Source organism: Hemitrygon akajei, chromosome 3 (assembly GCF_048418815.1).
Source record: "Hemitrygon akajei chromosome 3, sHemAka1.3, whole genome shotgun sequence".
NCBI lineage: Eukaryota > Metazoa > Chordata > Chondrichthyes > Myliobatiformes > Dasyatidae > Hemitrygon > Hemitrygon akajei.
In genome coordinates this window covers 155,523,088-155,543,476 of record NC_133126.1, presented here as the reverse complement: position 1 = coordinate 155,543,476, position 20,389 = coordinate 155,523,088, and the positions used below count along the sequence as shown (strand labels likewise).

At 39.3% G+C, this 20,389-nt stretch overlaps 1 protein-coding gene across 5 annotated transcripts in view; it reads left to right on the top strand.

The window, feature by feature from the left end:
* Nucleotides 1–14,818, top strand: part of zmat3 (zinc finger, matrin-type 3) — a 93,924-nt gene extending 79,106 nt beyond the window's left edge. For 4 of the 5 annotated variants that reach the window (XM_073041114.1, XM_073041115.1, XM_073041117.1 and 1 more), the window contains 2 exons: nucleotides 11,037–11,137; nucleotides 12,722–14,818. In XM_073041114.1, coding sequence (XP_072897215.1) covers nucleotides 11,037–11,137; nucleotides 12,722–12,930 — 310 coding nt within the window. In that variant the 3' untranslated portion in view covers nucleotides 12,931–14,818. Of the gene's footprint in view, nucleotides 1–11,036; nucleotides 11,138–11,759; nucleotides 11,785–12,721 lie in introns of all 5 variants that reach the window. The other variant, XM_073041118.1, reaches the window with a different exon arrangement.
* Nucleotides 14,819–20,389: the final 5,571 nt, after the last annotated feature.

Genomic DNA, 20,389 nt, shown 5'->3' with positions numbered 1-20,389 from the left:
TCCACAAGGCGAGGGAAGAGATTGCTGAGCCTCTGGCTAGGATCTTTATGTCCTCATTGTCCAAGGGAATGATACCGGAGGATTGGAGGGAGGCGAATGTTGTCCGCTTTTTCAAAAAAGGTAGTGGGGATAGTCCGGGTAATTATAGACCAGTGAGCCTTACGTCTGTGGTGGGAAAGCTTTTGGAAAAGATTTTTAGAGATAGAATCTATGGGCATTTAGAGAATCATGGTCTGATCAGGGACAGCCAGCATGGCTTTGTGAAGGGCAGACCGTGTCTAACAAGTCTGATAGAGTTCTTTGAGGAGGTAACCAGGCATATAGATGACGGTAGTGCAGTGGATGTGATCTACATGGATTTTAGTAAGGCATTTGACAAGGTACCACACGGTAGGCTTATTCAGAAAGTCAGAAGGCATGGGATCCAGGGAAGTTTGGCCAGGTGAATTCAGAATTGGCTTGCCTGCAGAAAGCAGAGGGTCGTGGTGGAGGGAGCACATTCGGATTGGAGGTTTATGACTCATGGTGTCCCACAAGGATTGGTTCTGGGACCTCTACTTTTCGTGATTTTTATTAACGACCTAGATGTGGGGGTAGAAGGGTGGGTTGGCAAGTTTGCAGATGACACAAAGGTTGGTGGTGTTGTGGATAGTGTAGAGGATTGTCAAAGATTGCAGAGAGACATTGATAGGATGCAGAAGTGGGCTGAGAAGTGGCAGATGGAGTTCAACCTGGAGAAGCATGAGATGTTACACTTTGGAAGGACTAACTCCAAGGCAGAGTACAAAATAAATGGCAGGATACTTGGTAGTGTGAAGGAGCAGAGGGATCTGGGGATACATGTCCACAGATCCCTGGAAGTTGCCTCACAGGTAGATTAGGGTAGTTAAGAAAGTTTATGGAGTGTTAGCTTTCATAAGTCGAGGGTTAGAGTTTAAGAGTCGAGGGGTAATGATGCAGCTCTTTTAAACTCTGGTTAGGTTACACTTGGACAACTGTGTCCAGTTCTGGTCACCTGACTATAGGAAGGATGTGGAAGCATTGGAAAGGGTACAGAGGAGATTTACCAGGATGCTGCCTGGTTTTGAGAGTATACATTATGATCAGAGAGTAAGGGAGCTAGGGCTGTACTCTCTGGAGAGAAGGAGGATGAGAGGAGACATGATAGAGGTATACAAGTTATTAAGAGGAATAGATAGAGTGGACAGCTAGCGCCTCTTCCCCAGGGCACCACTGCTCTATACAAGAGGACATGGCTTTAAGGTAAGGGGAGGAAAGTTCAAGGGGGATATTAGAGGAAGTTTTTTTACTCAGAGTGGTTGGTGTGTGGAATGCACTGCCTGAGTCAGTGGTGGAGGCAGATATACTAGTGAAGTTTAAGAGACTACTAGACAAGTATATGGAGGAATTTAAGGTGGAGGGTTATATGGGGGGCAGGGTTTCAGGGTCGGCACAACATTGTGGGCCGAATGGCCTGTACTGTGCTGTATTGTTCTTTGTTCTTTGCTCCTTTAGACAAAATTGGGAACAAGATTTACAGACTTCCAGTTTCTGAGGAAACTTGGAATGAAATTTTTTAAATGGTTATCACTTCATCGTTATATGCCCGTCGCTCCCTCCTACAATTTAAAGTGGTCCATAGGGCCCACATGACCAAGGATAAGCTATCTTGTTTTTATTCAGATATATCTCCGTATTGTGATAGATGTAACAATGGAGAAGCTTCACTAATTCATATGTTTTGGACATGTCTTAGTCTTGAAAAATACTGATAGATAGATAGATACTTTATTCATCCCCATGGGGAAATTCAACTTTTTTTTCCAATGTCCCATACACTTGTTGTAGCAAAACTAATTACATACAATACTTAACTCAGTAAAAAATATGATATGCATCTAAATCACTATCTCAAAAAGCATTAATAATAGCTTTTAAAAAGTTCTTAAGTCCTGGCGGTTGAATTGTAAAGCCTAATGGCATTGGGGAGTATTGACCTCTTCATCCTGTCTGAGGAGCATTGCATCGATAGTAACCTGTCGCTGAAACTGCTTCTCTGTCTCTGGATGGTGCTATGTAGAGGATGTTCAGAGTTTTCCATAATTGACCGTAGCCTACTCAGCGCCCTTCGCTCAGCTACCGATGTTAAACTCTCCAGTACTTTGCCCACGACAGAGCCCGCCTTCCTTACCAGCTTATTAAGACGTGAGGCATCCCTCTTCTTAATGCTTCCTCCCCAACACGCCACCACAAAGAAGAGGGCGCTCTCCACAACTGACCTATAGAACATCTTCAGCATCTCACTACAGACATTGAATGACGCCAACCTTCTAAGGAAGTACAGTCGACTCTGTGCCTTCCTGCACAAGGCATCTGTGTTGGCAGTCCAGTCTAGCTTCTCGTCTAACTGTACTCCCAGATACTTGTAGGTCTTAACCTGCTCCACACATTCTCCATTAATGATCACTGGCTCCATATGAGGCCTAGATCTCCTAAAGTCCACCACCATCTCCTTGGTCTTGGTGAAAGTATTCAAAACTTTCTCTGTACTTTTCGAAATAAATTTTAAGCCTAACCCTTTGACTGCCTTATTTGGTATGATTGGAGGAAAATATATTATTTTGGAGACATCTGATTTGCACATTTTGGCTTTTATTTCTCTTTATAGCTAGGAGGGCACTCTTGCTTAAATGGAAGGATGTTGTTCCGCCTACTCGCGCTTAATGGTTATGTGATGTTATGTCATGCTTAAATTTAGAGAAGATCTGTTGTTAAATTTCTAAATCTAGTCAAGACTTTCCAACATTGTGGGGACCATTTTTGAACTATTTTCAAAACCTTTGATTTGCTGTTAAAGTACAGATGTTGGCTAATAACATATTTCACTATATGATAAGGATTTTTTTCTTATTTCTTTATTTGCCAAACAGCTTCAATCTTAGTAGTGGGCTTAGATTCTTTCTTTTTGTATAATAAAATTATCACATTTCAATATTACGATTTAATTTAATTTACATGAATATAGGGTAATGAGATTGCAAGTGTGATTCAAACATAACGTATTTGTTACTATTTTATCTTTTTTTTACTTATACATATCTTCTTATACTCTGTATTCTTCTATGTAGAAGTTAATAAAAATATTGAAAGAGATAGTAGGGAAGGTTCAGGCATGAAAGAGAGACACTGCCTAGCGGAGCAGTCATCAAAGGAGTGATCTGAGGCAGAGTGGTAGGACTTTGGCTCATTCAGGCTTCGGTGAGGCAAGTGGGTGAGTGGACCTCGTTTTTTTTTTCTTTCCATTTTTTAGAGGAATAAAGAGCATGTCTGTAGGGTTAGTACTTTGCTCTGGGTGTCAGATGTAGGAATCCTGGGAATCTTCCATTCTCTCAAATGGCCACATCTGTGCCAGGTGCACTGAGATGCAGCTTCTGAGAGATCATGTTAGGGATCTGGAGCTGCATCTTGATGACCTACAGCTTATTGGGGAAAGTGAGCAGGAGATAGGAGCTTCAAGAAGTTAGTCACCCTGAGGCTGCGGGAGTTAGATAAGTGGGTGACTGTCAGGGAAGGGAAGAGCTCAGATAGTAGAGAGCATCCCTGTGGCCATCCCCTCAGTAATCGTTATCTCGTTTTGGATGCTGTTGAGGGGGGTGACCTGACAGAGGACGACCACGGCGATTGGATCTCTGGCACTGAGCCTGGTTCTGTGTCGCAGAAGGGAGAGAAGAAGATGAGGAATGCAGTAGTCATAGGGGATTCCATAGTGAGTAGAACTGACAGGAGCTTCTGTCAGCCTGATAGAGATACCCACATGGTGTGTTGCCTCCCAGGTGCCAGGGTACGGGATGTCTCGATCGCGTGCAGAGTATTCTGAAGGGAGAGGGTATACAGCCAGAAGTCTTGGTACATGTTGGTACCAATGACATAGATAGAAAAAGGGAGGAGGTCCTGAAGAGCGAATTCAGGGAGTTAGGTAGGAAACTGAAAAGCAGGACCTTCAGGGTAGTAATCTTGGGATTGCTGCCTGTGCCACGTGCTAACGAGCGCAAGAATAGCATGATCAGGTGTATTAATGCGTGGCTGAGAGGCTGGTGTAGGAGGCAGGGCTTCAGATTCCTGGATCATTGGGGCCTCTTCTGGGGAGGTACAACTTGTACAAAAAAGGCAGGTTACACCTGAACCCAAAGGGATCCAATATCCAAGCAGACAGCTTTATTAGAGCTGTTAGGGAGGGTTTAAACTAATTTGCAGGGGTTGGGAACCAGAGTGATAGGGCTGAGGAAGGGGAAAACAGAAATGAATCAAACATTGTGTGCAACAGAGATGATAGAAAGGACAGGCAGGAGATGAGGCATAATCACAGCCAGTGGCATGAATTACAGGGCAATAGAAGTATGGTGCAGTTAAAACAGAAAGCAATAAATACTGGACTGAAAGTGTTGTATTTGAATGCATGCAGCATAAGAAATAAAATGGACGATCTTGAAATTTAGCTACAGATTGGCAAGTATGACATTCTCGCCATCTCTGAAACTTGGCTAAAGGATGGCAGACATTTGGCAGAAAGGATGGCAAAAGGATGGAGCTGAACCTCCAAGGGTATATGGTGTATCAGAAAGATAGGTTAGTAGGCAAAGGAGGTGGTGTGGCCCTGTGTATAAGAAATAATATTAAATCATTTGAAAGGGATGTAGAAGGTGTAGAGTCTCTATGGATTGAGTTAAGAAACGGCAAGTTAGAGGACCCTAATGGCAGTTGTATACAGGCCTCCAAACAGCACCCAGGATATGGATTACAAATTACAGCAGGAGATAGAAAAGGCATGTCAGAAGGGCAATGTCACGATAATCATTGGGGATTTTAACATGAATGTAGATTGAGAAAACCAGGCCAGTGCTGGACCGCAAGACAGAGAATTTGTAGAATGTCTAAGGGATGGCTTTTTCAAACAGCTTATTGTTGAGCCCACTAGGGATCGGCTGTGCTGGATTGGGTGTTGTGCAATGACCCGGAGGTGATATGAGAGCTTAAGGTTAAGGAACCCTTAGGAAACAGTGAGCAGAATATGATCAAGTTCACTTTGAAATTTGAGAAGGAGAAACTGAATTCCAATGTGTCAGAGGAATAAAGGAGTTTACAATGGCATGAGAGGGGAACTGGCCAAGGTTAACTGAAAAGGGTTACTAGCAGGAAGGACAGCAGAACAGCAATGGCTGGAGTTTCTGCGAAAAATTAGGAAAATGCAAGACAGATATATTCTAAATACGAAGAAATTTTCGAATGGAAGAAGGACACTACAGTGGCTGACAAGTGAAGTCAGAGCCAAAGTAAAAGCAAAAGAGAGGGCATGCAAGGAAGCCAAAGCAAGTGGGAAGATAGAGAATTGGGAAGCTTTCAAAAGCTTGCAGAAGGAAACTAAGAAGGTCATTAGGAAGGAAAAGATGAATTATGAAAGGAAGGTGGTGACTAATATCAAAGAAGACACTAAAAGCTTTTTTAAGTATGTAAAGGTAAAAGAGTTGAGGGTAGATGTAGGACAATAGAAAATGATGCTGGCGATACTGTAATGAGACGTGCAGAGATAGCAGAGGAACTGAATGCGTATTTTGCATCAGTCTTCACTGTGGAAGATATCTGCAGTATCGGACATTCAAGATTGTCAAGAAAGTGAAGTATGTGCAATGAAAATTACAACTGAACAGGTTAATGGTCTGAGGGTGGATAAATCTGGACCTGATGGAATGCACCCTCGGGTTCTGAAGGAAGTAGCTGGAGAGATTGCAGAGGCATTAACAATGATCTTTCAAGAATCAATAGATACTTGCATTGTACCGGATGACTGGAAAATTGCAAATGTTACTCCGCTATTTAAGAAGGGTGGGAGGCAGCAGAAGGGAACCTATAGAAATGTGACATCAATGGTTGGGGAGTTGTTGGAATTGATTGTTAGGGATGAGAGTATGGAGTAGCTGGATGCACGTGACAAGATAGGACAAAGCCAGCATGGTTTCATGAAAGGAAAATCCTACCTGACTAACCTACTGCAATTTTTTGAGGAAACTAAAAGCAGGGTAGACAAAGGAGATGCAGTAAATTTGCTGATGATACAAAGATAGGTGGAGGAGTGGGTAGTGTTGAGGAAACAGACTTCGATAGTTTAGGGGAATGGGCAAAGAAGTAGCAAATGAAATATAATGTAGGAAAGTGTATGGTCATGCACTTTGGTGGGAAGAATTAAATGGGCAGACTATTATTTTGATGGGGAGAGAATTCAAATTGCAGAGGTGCAAAGGGACTTGGGAGTCCGTGTGCAGCATACCCTAAAGGTTAACCTTCAGTTTGAGTCGGTGGTAAAGAAGGCGAATGCAATGTTGGCATTCATTTCTAAAGGTACAGAATATAAGAGCAGGGATGTGATGTTGAGGCACTAAAAGGCACTCGTGAGACCACACTTGGAGTATTGTGTGCATTTTTGGGGTCCTTATTTTAGAAAAGATACACTGACATTGGAGAGGGTTCAGAGAAGATTCACGAAAATTATTCCAGGAATGAAAGGGTTACCATATGAAGAACATCTGGCAGCTCATGGACTGTATTCCCTGGAGTTCATAGCAACATTCTGAAGGTTAAATGGCCCGAACAGATTAGATATGGCAAAGTTATTTCCCATGACAAGAGGGCATGACTTCAGGATTGAAGGACATTCATTTAGAACAGAAATACAGAGAAATGACTTTAGTTAGAAGGTGGTAAATCTGTGGAATTTGTTGCCATGAGTGAATGTGGAGGCCAAGTCATTGGGTGTATTTAAAGCAGAGATAGATAGGTTCTTGATTAGCCAGGGCATCAAAGGGTAAGTAGTGAAGGCAGGCAAGTGGGGATGACTGGAAGAATTGGATGAGCCCATGGTTGAATGGCAGAGCAGACTCAATGGGCCGAATGGCCTACTTCGGCTCCTATATCTTATGCTCTTACAGTGGCACTAAGTGTTGGACCCAAGATAGATCCTCTGAAATGATAATAGCATGGAATTTAAAGTTGCTGACCCTCTCTCTGCCCCTCTGATCCCCTAATGAGGGCAGGCTCATGGACCTCTGGTTTCCTCCTCCAGAAGTAAATAATTATCACTTTGGTCTTGCTGATACTGAGTGAGCAATAACATGGTTTACAAATTTGTCCTGGTTATGAATGCCCAACTTATGGACATCCATACATATGAGTAATTTTCCACAAGTTCAGAAGTCTGAACTGCAAAACTAATTTCCTTTGTGTGTTGAGCGAATTAGATCACTTGTTGACAATACAACCTGAGCCTTCCACACTAACACCAGTCATGCAACACAGTCAGTATCATCATAAAGAGCACGGTGCTTATTCTTGAGCACAGCACCAATGCTTCCTGTCTGGAAATATATATATATTCAAATAACTGTGTTACAGCAGTGGTGTGCAGAAGAGAATCTCTCTTGAAACCCGGGGCAATGGGGGGAAGAGACAGAGTGACCCTCTCTCTTCCCCTCCCTACGTCTTCTCTTCTGCACACCACTGTTGTAACAGTTATTTGAATTACTGTCGCCTTCCTGTCAGCTTGAGCCAGTCTGGCCATTCTCCTCTGACCTCTCTCAATAACAGGGCATTTTCCCCACAGAACTGCTGCTCACTGGATATGATTTTTTTTCCTGCACCATTTTCTGTAAATTCTACAAACTGTTGTGCGTGACAATCCCAGGAGATCAGCTGTTTCTGAGATACTCAAAACACCTTGTCTGATATCAACAATTGTTCCACGGTCAAAATCACTTTAGATCACATTTCTTCCTCATTCTGCAGTTTGGTCTGTACAACAACTGAACCACTTAACCATGTCTGCATGCTTTTATGCATAGAGTTGCTGCCACATGATTAGCTGATTAGATATTTGCACTAGCAAGCAGATATACCGAATAAAGTGGCCACTGAGTGTATGTGTTACAATGTAACTTTGTAACTCAGAGAAAGATGCAATAACAATGCCCTTAGTTTAGTCAACCTTCAGAACTGGTATCAGACTGTTACCAAGACTTTTATGTTTTAGAAAACTGAAAGAAGGTCAAATGTTTAACACAAGATTTCTTTGAGTATAAGATTTATCCCAGAAGCACTATTTTACTGATTTTTACCTACTTTTACAGAAAAAGGCATATCCTAAGGTACATGGTGGATAAACTACATTTGAAGAATAAAGAATGTAGTTAAACATTCATTAATTATTTATTAAACATGAATATATTTATTTTTATATACAGCAACTGTAGGTCCAGAACATAAAATGGATCTTCTAGTATCTTGTCAATTTTGGTAAGAGTGTTGGATATAATCATCCCTAGTTAATGGTGTTTTATGTTAATTTTTGCAATTGCTTAATTTCCATTAACAATTCCATAATAGAACCATTTTTAATTGTAACTTCAAAGTTGACTTTATTCTCATTTTAAAATGCATTTTGTAGATCTGATGATATCAAATATCTGAAGTAATACCAGCAATTTATTAATCTTGTTTTATAAAGTGATGTAATTTGAATTCTTATTATGTTCTGTGGTATTCAAATTTGTATACTAAGAGCAAGTGAAAGAGTATTCCCTGAATGTGATCTCCCATCTTAATTCTTCATTTTTCTGCATGGAACCACCATTTCTGTAATAGTGTACACCAACACACTCTTTATAGTTTAGATGAAATAGTAACCAAAGCTCATGGTACATCAGTCCAAAATTAATTGTCAAAAGCACCCGAGAGGTTTTGGATGTTAAGTTGTCCTGTTTTTTTCCAAAACTATTGTAAGTGTAAGGAATGGCGTTTATCTGTTAGCATGCATAATGGGCACATATCCTTAATGGAAAAGGTAAAATTAAGATCTAAATGTCACTGACTGGTGGTTGTTGTATGTAGGAAGTTTATGCGTGAAGTTGTCAATTATATAATATTGTGCCTTTAAAATACTGTATATCAGGAATGTGTTTTATGATTAAATATATCAAGATTTTGTCAGTTGTATAACTGACAAATAAAAATATGTGATCTCAGTTTGACCCTTTATGGGTCAGAAGTTTGCAAGTTGAACACTTTCATTAGTATTTTGAACATAATCTAGTGTAAAGTTTCATTACAATTTTCATTTCAAGAATGCTACAGTATTGAAATGTCACCTTTCAGATGGAACATCAAAGTAATATATCCATTCAGTAGGAAATTTAAAAAAGCAGATCTCAGTATGTTTATATGTTACTAAATAACCTTTTTAAACCCACATTATCAGAAAAAGTAGTACACGCATCCAAATTTTTCACACAATTTATATATGAAATAAACTCTTACCATAAATTCCGTTAGGTATGGAGCTTCAAAAATGTAATTAAACATTTTCTCCTTTACAAATTGCAAAATCCATGGATCTGGGATCAAACATTTGGAATCTCAAGTGGTATCATGATGGAAAATAAAATGTATAATATGCAGAGAAAGCTCCTGCAGTCGTCTATGTAATTGTAACAAGACAATTTGTTTTTAGTGACAATCATTGAAAGATAAGGCCAGAACATTAAGAATAACTCTGGGAAAGATAATTGAATAAAGTTTCATCCTTTTAACCAAGGCCCCTTTTGCACTCTTATGTGGATATTAAATTTCATCTGCATGAAATCTGCTCTAAAAATCCAGCACTCCTTAGTACATTAGATTATCAGCCTTGATATTTTTATACATGGGTCTCTTGAATGAAATCACAGCTTCTCATGGATTCTTGCATCTGCCAAATCAATCAAAGTCTTTGTATTGTAATAATCCATGGCAAGCTTCCCAGGATGAAAAACATTTTGAAAATGGAGATAATGTTTCCAAAGTTTTGAAAATCTTACTCATTGGTTGCCTCAGTTTCATTTAAAGAAGGTGCCACGTTTCATTTTCTAACTGTGCTGCTTTTTCTAATCTCAGCATGAGTATCCTTAATCATTTGTCCTGGTGAGGGCAAAATCAAATGGTGTGGTCACTAGTCATGGAGTGAAGGTTGAAGGGACTCCATTGCAAATTTGAAACAATTTACTACTGAAATACATTTTTTGTCATATAGTCTGTCAATGACTATATTTTTTTATGACTATATATTTAGTTGTTTTATATGTTACAGAAAGAAAACGAGGCTATTTGTTCTAATGTCATTCTATGATACTCCAAAAAAACTCATAATTCCTTGGATTATTCTCTTACCTCTGGTTGAATTAGTAGTATCTATAATGTGCATTGCATAAAATATTCATACAATTGACAAATCACTTGGCAGAATCTTCCAAATTTCAACTGTCTTCCATTCAGTGCATGTTACAAAAATCCTGTACTGTATTTGCCTCAGTTATCCAATCTGATAACTGACAAGTTGAATATATTTGTAAGCTGTTTTACAAGAAAAGGCTGATTTACCAGGTTGTATCTACTGGACTTTAAATGGAATCTTAATGGAAGTATATCAAAACCTAGGGAATCTTGCTGGAATGGATAGGAAAAGATGATCACTTTTGTAGAAGAATCTTGAACTAGGGGTCCTTGTTTAAAAATGAGGACAATCTATTTTAGATACACATTTTAGATGATCTTTTTTCTCTCCAGCATTGTGAAGCTTTGGAACTTTACTCTTTAAAGGCCTTTGAAATGTTTTGGCACAGAGGTAGTTAAGAAATGAGGGTGGAAGGTTACGGGGTAAATCTGTATGTTGAGGTCATAATCAGATCCAATATGATCTTAATCAAATGTGGAGCAGGCTTGACAGGCCAAGAGGCTTAATCCTGTTCTTAATCTGTATATTTGTGTGAAATAAAATAAAAATACAAAATAGTGAAACAAATTACTGAAAAAGGAAGCATTCAGGTGATGGCATAATGCTATATACTTTCTAAATATTTTGAGCAATTGTGGAACAAAATAACTGAAAATGCTATAGAACAGTTTAACAAATCATATGGTCATTAAATGTATGAATAACAAAGAATTTGATTCTGCAGAGAAGCAACAGAGCTCACAAAGAGGAGGCAAAGGAAAGAAGGGAATGCATTTAAAGTGGTGCCAAATCATCGCAATCCACATGGAGTTCAAAATACCCTAGGTATGCAATATTTTCTGTCATCAACATTATTAAATATTTACAACACAATAATGTGCAAAGATGAAATGAGTTTTATAGGATGATAGGAGAACTTTTCTTACCAAATTCTGCATGTAAAATACTTAGCCTTCTTAATCGGGATGTGAGGGGGAAGTAGAGTAACATGGCACATGGTTAGAACATCCTGCCAGAGGAGGTGGTGGGATCAGATACAAAGAAGCCATAAAAGAACTCAAGAAGGAAATTAGGAACACCAAGAGAGGCCATGAAAAGGTCTTGGCAAGTAGGATTAAATAGAATTCCAAGGCTTTTTTAGAGCAAGAGGATTACTGGAGAGCAGGTGGGACCACTCATTGATAAAGGAGGGAATGTGATTGTGAGTATAGGTAAGGTTCTAAATGAGTACTTTCCCAAGGAGGAGGACGTGGAGGATGGGAAGATCAGTGTGGAGTATGCTAATTTGATAGGGCTTTTTGAGATAAGGGAGGAGAAAGTGTTGGGTTTCTTAAAGAACATTAAGTTGGATAAGTCTGCAGGACCTGATGGGATATACCCAGGTTATTGAGAGAGGCAAGAGATGAGATCAATGGAGCCTTGACCAATATCATTGTGTCCTCTCTAGCAACAGACAAGGTCCCAGAAGACTGGTGAGTAGCTAATGATCAAAAACAGAAATAAAGAAAATCCAGAGATTATGAGAGGCATAGGTCATCAGTATCTTATTCCCATGGTTGAAATGTCTAATACCAGAGGACTTGCATTTAAGTTGAGAGGGCATGTTTTTTACCCAGAGAGTAGAGTGTGCCTGGAATGTTTTGCCTGAAGTGGTCTTTCAAGAGGCTCCTATATAGGCTCATGAACATGCAGAAAATGGAAAGATATGGACATTGTGTAGGCAGAAGGGATTAGTTTAGCTGGGCATTTGATTACCACTTTAATTAATTCAGCACAACATTGTGTGTCAAAAGGCCTTTTCCAGTGCTGTGCTTTTCTATGTTACATGCAGGAATTTTTTAATCTGGTTAAGCTATTGAGACAAGTACATGTCTTAAAATCTTCAGCCAAAAATAAATGTTTAAAACGTATGATAGAAGTAAAATAAGGAGAAGGAAAACCAAGTAGGAGAATCAAAGTTAGCAGTCAGTGGCATTCCACAAGAGGATTTACAGCTGGCTGTAAGGAATGTGAAATAGTTTCAAAAAGAGAGGAGATCACTATAAAAGGAGCAAGTTTCAAGTCCAGGTTTGAATGATGTTGAATATGAAGTATTTTGAAACTGTTTGTAAATAAAAAGACATTAAAAAGTTGTAGGCAGGATGACATCCACGTTCCCGGCAGCGGATTCCACGTGACCTAGCAGTGTGTGTAACACCAAGTGGACAGTTCTATTGTTCTATGTGTAATAGTGGAGCCTGTGAAGAACCAGAATTTTGGTTGCACCTTGAAACATTGTCAGAGAAATGAACATTATATTCTCAAGTTTTATATATTTTCCCTCAATGCATTTTACAAATAAATAAAATTACTGCCAATAAAATGGTAATCATCTTTATATATACCCTTTAATATTTCACCTTTACATAGGTCCTTATTTTAATCCACGTTCCCGGCAACGGATTCCGCGTGACCTAGCAATGTGTGTAACACCAAGTGGACAGTTCTATTGTTCCATGTGTAATATTGGAGCCAGTGAAGAACCAGAATTTCGGTTGCACCTTGAAAGCAAATTACATAAGTGTAAAGTGTCAGAACAGCGATATCGCAATGAAATGGAAAACCTTGGATATATATGAAGGTTTGAAAGTACATGCATCTTATAACTTTAGAAGAATGCTTATAATTGTCAAGATACATTCACAATATCAATACAAAATGTTAAATCTTAAAGAAATTATTGAGGCCATTTTAATTGTACAATATTTTGTTGTATAATGTCAATGTGTATTTTGTGCTTGCTTAATATTATTTTTCTCTGTATAGAAGACATCCATTAATTGTTTTAATATTAACTTTTGCCCCTTAAAGGGAGTGTGCAACTGGTCATACAATGCTTTTACAAATTATTTGGAAGTATTTGAGTGATTTAATATTTATTTACCTTGTACAATTTTCCAGCAAAATGTTCCTTTTTGTAATTTAATGTTATTTTAATTTAGTCTCTTTTAATATATTTATTTTTTGTTTTGTAACATGTAGGTATCTTCTGAAGTCAGTCCAGAAGATGATGATATTTTAATAAATGTTCAACTTTGATCATTCCTTTTATTGTTGACTGTCTTTACAAAGAGAATGTCACCATCAGGCTCTCTGGAGAATAATCCTAAGATTGAAAAATAGCATAACAGGATAATGTCCATTTAAGTTTAAGATGCCTTTATTTCAGATAGTGACCTGGAGGAGTTAATGGGCTTGATGATATGATGTAATGAATCAGCAAACGTTGAAGCTTTTCTGTATTTCTGTATGAAATGCTGGGCATACATACAAACAGACTATTTCAGTGAGCTCCCTCACAATAGGGTTCCATTAGCATTGACAGCATGAACGGTGTAAGTAGTCAACAACAAAAAAAATGAATGGATGTTGGTGCTGTTGTTACTGCTGTGACTCGAAATAACATTCCTAAATGGTGATATTCTCCTTTTAAAGTTGTTTCACATTTCCAAAATCTTAAAAATATAGCCCATAGAAGAATAATTTAAAAAGCTCAAAATTGTGGAAACATTAAATGTTGTTTTGCAAATTGATCAAAATGAACTTTTGAATTTGATGTATAAAACCTTTTCAAGATATTAGATAAGCATCTTGTCCTTTTTTTTGTTGGAGCTTTTATTAATAACAAGTATGTACTTTGCATTATAGAAAATAGTAAAAATTTATACAACTGGAAAGGCATTGAGTTGAGGAGTACATTTGCACATAGTATACTATATATGTTCCATTTAAGTGGTGGAAAAGGATTACTTTCATGGTTTCCATACTAGTTGTGTGTCTATAAACTCACATCTCTTTTCACTTGGCTGACATGACTATCTTTAAGAACAGTCAAGGGATCTTTCTATTAAAAGCTAGCATTTGATGAATATTCTTTATCAAACTATAGTTTATTTTTTATAATATTTTATGGATGTAAAATTGTACTGAATTTTTCTATCATTATGCTCATTGTTATATTTTTCTCTGTGCTGAATTTGATGTGAAAGATGACTATCTGTTTTGCATCTATGATATAAAAGCTATTCAGATTGAGCCATTCAGGTTTACATGATAGGTGTTGATATTAAACAAGTGCATTTATAAATTTATGGCTCAGACCATGACTGCTGCATGATTGTACTTGCTTGGTATCTTAATTTTAGCCAATGGTACAATCTGTTGGATGACACTTCCATTGCAAATGTAGATTCACTTCAGGCCCCTATTTTTAATATTTCATCTCTCAACTTAAGAGGAATAGTTATAGACTTTCACATATAATGTGCATAAATTTAACAGTACTAGTATTTTGCTGACATGATGAAATGAATAAAATATAACTTTTTAATTTCAGAGTATAAATATGATAAATTATAATGGATTAATTAATGAGGATCATTTGTCTGCAAGAATGCATAACCTGAAAGTACCTTTGTCTTTTATTTTGCACAACTGTATGCATGTTCTTTCTGTAAATTTGTGGAATAAAATAATTCTAATTTTTTTGTTCACTGCTCTCTTTGTTGTTCTGTTTGATAATAATAACAAAAAGCAAGTGATTCATTGTCTTTTCCTTCCTCAAAATATTGTAGTGTGCTTTCTTGCCTTCTAACAAGTAAATCTGTAAAGTATCCATCCCAATATTCCTTAAAGATTTACATATTAAGTCTGTCCTCAGCCTCCTCTGGTCCAGTAAAATCCATTTAGCTTCTCTAATTTTCTTACAGCTGCAGTGTTTCAATCCTGGCATCAACCTAGTAAATCTTTTCTGCATTCCTTTTATCCTAATGAAATCTTGACTCAACACTCTATTCATGTTCTGGAGCAACTGATCTTGTAAACATACAATTTTAACAAAGCCTCCCTGCCATTTCTGTAGCTTCAACATGCCTGAGCACCAGCAAATGCTGCGGGTACAATTTGAGTCTCAATGTGAATAAGACTAAAACAATGATTGTAGTCTTTAGAAATTGTAGCTGACCAGTCCTCACTGCACATACACGGCTCATACGTAGAGAGTTAGGAGCACCAAGTTGCAGGGAGTTCACATAACAATCTCACCTGGTCCCTTAGCAACACCTCTTTAGTTGAGAAAGTACAGCAGTGTCTCCACTTCCTGAGGAGATTGCAGTGAGAGAAGCTCCCTCTGCACCTCCCATTCCAACCATTTTTTACAGGAGCATCATTGAGAGTATCCTGACCAGTTGCATCACTATCTGGTACAGGAATTGCAAGACCCTACAAATGATTGCGAGGACTGCTGAGAGGATGAGGTGGGTCTTTATTACACCAATCTGAGATATTTATCAGGAGCACTGAGTACACAGCTCTCACCATTGGCAAGGACTCCTACCATCAAGCAGGAGGTACTGTCGCATTCAGACAAGGACTGCTAGGATGGGAAATGGCTTCCACCCCCAGACCATGAGACTACTGCACTCCCTGCCACCGCCCAGGTCACATCACATATGCGGCGGCAGTAGCATAGAACTATTTACTTTTGAACTTGAGTCGTAAACTCAGGATCGGGTTTATTATCACCAGCATATGTCATGAAATTTGTTAACTTAGCAGCAAAGGTTCAATGCAATACATAATATAGAAGAAGAGGGAAAAAAATAAATAAGTAAATCAATTACAATATACGTATATTGAATAGATTAAAAATTGTGCAAAAACAATAATATAAAAAAATTGAGCTAGTGTTCACAGGTTCAATGTCCATCTTGGAATCGGATGGCAGAGGAGAAGAATCTATTCCTGAATTGCTGAGTGTGTGCCTTCAGGCTTCTGTACCTCCTACCTGATAGTAACAGTGAGAAAAGGGCATGGTCCTGGGTGTTGAAGGTCCTTAATAATGGATGCTGCCTTTCTGAGACTGTTCCTTGAAGTTGTCCTGGGTACTTAGTAAGCTAGTACCCAAGATGGAGCCAACTAGATTTACAACCCCCTTTTGGTCCTGTGCAGTACCCCCTCCTATACCAGACAGTGATGCAGCCTGTCAGAATGCTCTCCACGGTATACATATAGAACATCTATACACTGGCATAAGTCACAAAATTTGTTGCTTTGTGACAGTAGTGCAGTGTAATACATAATAAATAAACTACCAATTACACTAAGAATATATACATAAAAAATAAAAGTCATGCAGAAAGAGAGCAAACAAAGGAAAAAACTAGTGAGGTAGTGTATATGGGTTAATTGACAATTCAGAAATCTGATGGCAGAGGAGAAGAAGCTGTTCCTAAAATGTTGAGTCTGTATCTTAAGGCTCCCATACCACCACCTTGATGAGAGCAATGAAAAGCAGTCATGTCCTGGCTAATAGGAATCCTTAATGATGGATGCTGCCTTTTGAAGGGGTCCTGGATGCTGGGGAGACTAGTGCCCATGTTGGAGCTGACTGAGTTTGCAACTTTCTGCAGCATTTTCCGATCCTGTGTAGTGGCCCTGCCATACCAGATGGTGATGCAACCGGTTAGAAAGCTCTCCACTGTACGCCTGTAGAAACTTGGTGATATACTAACTCTCCTCAAACCCCTAATGAAATATAGCCACTGTCATGCTGTCTTTGTAATTGCTTTGAATTGTTGGACCCAGAGCAGATCAGATGGCAGAGGGGAAGAAGCTGTTTCTGAATCGTTGAGTGTGTGCCTTCAGGCTTCTTACCTCCTACCTGATGCTAACAGTGAGAAAACCCTGGTCAGACCCCACTAGGAGTACTGTGCTCAATTCTGGTCGCCTCACTACAGGAAGAATGTGGAAGCCATAGAAAGGGTGCAGAGGAGATTTAAAAGGATGTTGCGTGGATTGGGAAGCATGCCTTATGAGAATAGGCATAGTGAACTCGGCCTTTTCTCCTTGGAGCAACGGAGGATGAGAGGTGACCTGATAGAGGTGTTCAAGATAAGAAGAGGCATTGATCATGTGGATAGTCAGAGGCTTTTTCCCAGGGCTGAAATGGTTGCCACAAGAGGACATAGGTTTAAGGTGCTGGGGAGTAGGTACAGAGGAGATGTCAGGGGTAAGTTTTTCACTCAGAGAGTGGTGAGTACGTGGAATGGGCAACCGGCAATGGTGGTGGAGGTGGATACGATAGGGTCTTTTAAGAGACTTTATTAGATAGGTACATGGAGCTTAGTAAAATAGAGGGCTATAGGTAAGCCTAGTAATTTCTAAGGTAGGGACAAGTTTGGCACAACTTTGTGGGCCAAAGGACCTGTACTGTGCTGTAGGTATTCTTTGTTTCTAAAAGGGTATGCCCTGGATGTTGGAGGTCCTTAATAATGGACACTGCCTTTCTGAGACGCTGCTCCTTGAAGATGTCCTGGGTACTTTGTAGACTAGTACTCAAGTGGAGCCGTCTAAATTTTCAAACCTCTGCAGCTTCTTTTGGACTTGTATAGTAGCGCCTCCCCCCCCATACCAGACAGTGATGCAGCCTGTCAGAATGCTCTTCATGGTATATCTATAGAAGTATTTGAGTGCATTTGTTGACATGCCAAATCTCTTCAAAATCCTAATGAAGTATAGTCACTGTCTTGCCATCTTTATAACTACATCGATATGTTGGTACCAGGTTAGATCCTCAGAGATGTTGACACCCAGGAACTTGAAACTGTTCACTCTCGCCACTTCTGATCCCTCTATGAGAATTGGTATGTGTTCCTTCGTCTTACCCTTCCTGAAGTCCACAATCAGCTCTTTTATCTTACTGATGTTGAATGCCAGGTTGTTGCTGCGGCACCACCCCACTAGTTGGCATATCTCACTCCTGTACGCCCTCTCATCTCCATCTGAGATTCTACCAACAATGGTTGTATCATCAGCAAATTTATAGATGGCATTTGAGCTATGTCTAGCCACGCATTCATGGGTATAAAGAGAGTAGAGCAGTGGGCTAAGCACACATCTCTAATCCCAGTGTTGATTGTCAGTGAGGAGGAGATATCATCACCAATCCACACAGATTGTGGTCCTCCGGTTAGGAAGTCGAGGATCCAATTGCAGAGGCCCAGGTTTTGTAACTTCTCAATCAGGATGGCGTTAAATATTGAGCTATAGTCGATGAATAGCAACCTGACATTGGTGTTTGTATTGTCCAGTGGTCAAAGGCCGAGTAAAGAGCCATTGAGGTTGCAACTGCCGTTGACCTATTGCAATGGGTCCAGGTCCTTGCTGAGGCAAGAGTTCAGTCTAGTCACGACCAACCTCCCAAAGCATTTCATCACTAGATGTGACTGCTACTGGGCAATAGTTGTTAAGGCAGCTCACATTATTCTTCTTAGGCACTGTTATAATTGTTGCCTTTTGAAGCAAGTGGGAACTTCCACCTGTAGCAGTGAGAGGTTAAAAATGTCCTTGAATACCTCCACCAGTCGGTTAGCACAAGTCTTTAAGAATCTTTCCAGGTACTCCATTGGGACCTTCTGCCTTGCAGAGGTTCACCCTCTTTAAAGACAGCCTAACATTGGCCTCTGAGACAGAGATCACAGGGTCACCGGGTGCAGCAGGGATCTTCACAGCTGTAGTTATATTCTCCCTTTCAAAGCGGGCATAGAAGGCATTGAGTTCATCTGATAGTGAAACATCGATGCCATTCATGCTACTGGGTTTTGCTTTGTAGGAAGTAATGTCTCTCATAGTCATGGGAGATTTTAACTTGCAGGTCGATTGGGAAAATCAGGTTGGTAATGGAGCTCAAGAGAGTGAGTTTGTTAAATGCCTAAGAGATGGCTTTTTAGAGCAGTTTGTCTTTGAGCCTACAAGGGGATCAGCCTATACTGGATTGGGTGTTATGTAATGAACCGAAGGTGATTAGAGAGCTTAAGATAAAAGAACACTTAGGAACCAGTGATCACAATATGATTGAATTCAACTTGAAATTTGATAGGGAGAAAGTCAAGCCTGATGTAGCAGTATTTCAGTGGAGTAAGGGGAATTACAGTGGTATGAGAGGGGAGCTGGCTAAAGTAAATTGGATAGAGCTGCTGGCAGGGATGTCAGCAGAGCAGCAATGGTGTGCATTTCTGAGAAAAATGAGGAAGGTGCAGGGAATGTGTATTTCAAAAATGAAGAAATACTCAAATAACAAAATAGTATAACCATGGCTGACAAGGGAAGTCAAAGCTAATGTAAAAACAAAAGAGAGAGCATACCAACAAAGCAAAAATTAGCAGGAAGATGAGGATTGGGAAGTATTTAAAAACCTACAGACAGCAACTAAAAGAATCATTAGAAGGGAAAGGATGAAATCTGAAAGCAAGCTAGCAAATAATAGCAAAGTGGATAGTTAAAGCTTTTTCAGGTCTGTGAAAAATAAAAGAGAGATGTGAGTGGATATAGGACCACTAGAAAATGAGGAAGGAGAAATAATAACAGTGGACAAGGAGATGGCTAATGAACTAAATGAGTATTTTGCATCGGTCTTCACTGTGCAAGACATTAGCAGTGTGCCTGATGTTGTAGTGTGTGAAGGAAGAGAAATGGGTGCAGTTACCATTACAAAGGAGAAGTACGTAAGTCATCCGGACTAGATGAACTGCACCCTAGGGTTCTGAAAGAGGTTGCATTATAAAGATTGTGGCAGCATTAAAAATGATCTTTCAAAATTCATTGGACTCTAGCATGGTGCCAGAGGACTGGAAAATTGCAAATATCACTCCATCCTTTAAGAAAGGAGGAAGGTAGCAGAAAGGAAGTTATAGACCATTTAGACTGACCTTAGCAGTTGGGAAGATATTAGACTCAATTGTTAAGGATGAGGCGATGGATTACTTCATGACTCAGGACAAGATAGTACAAAGTCAGCATGGTTTCCTTAAGGGAAAATCTTGCCTGACAAACCTATTGGAATTCTTTGAGGAGATTACAAGTAGGATAGATAAAGGGGATGCAGTGGATGTTGTTTGTTTGTACTTTCAGAAGGGCTTTGACAAGGTGCCACACATGAGGCTGCTTACCAAGTTAAGAGCTCATGGTATTACAGGAAAGTTACAAACATGGTTAGAGCATTGGCTGATTGGAAGAAAGCAGAGAGTGGGAATAAAAGGA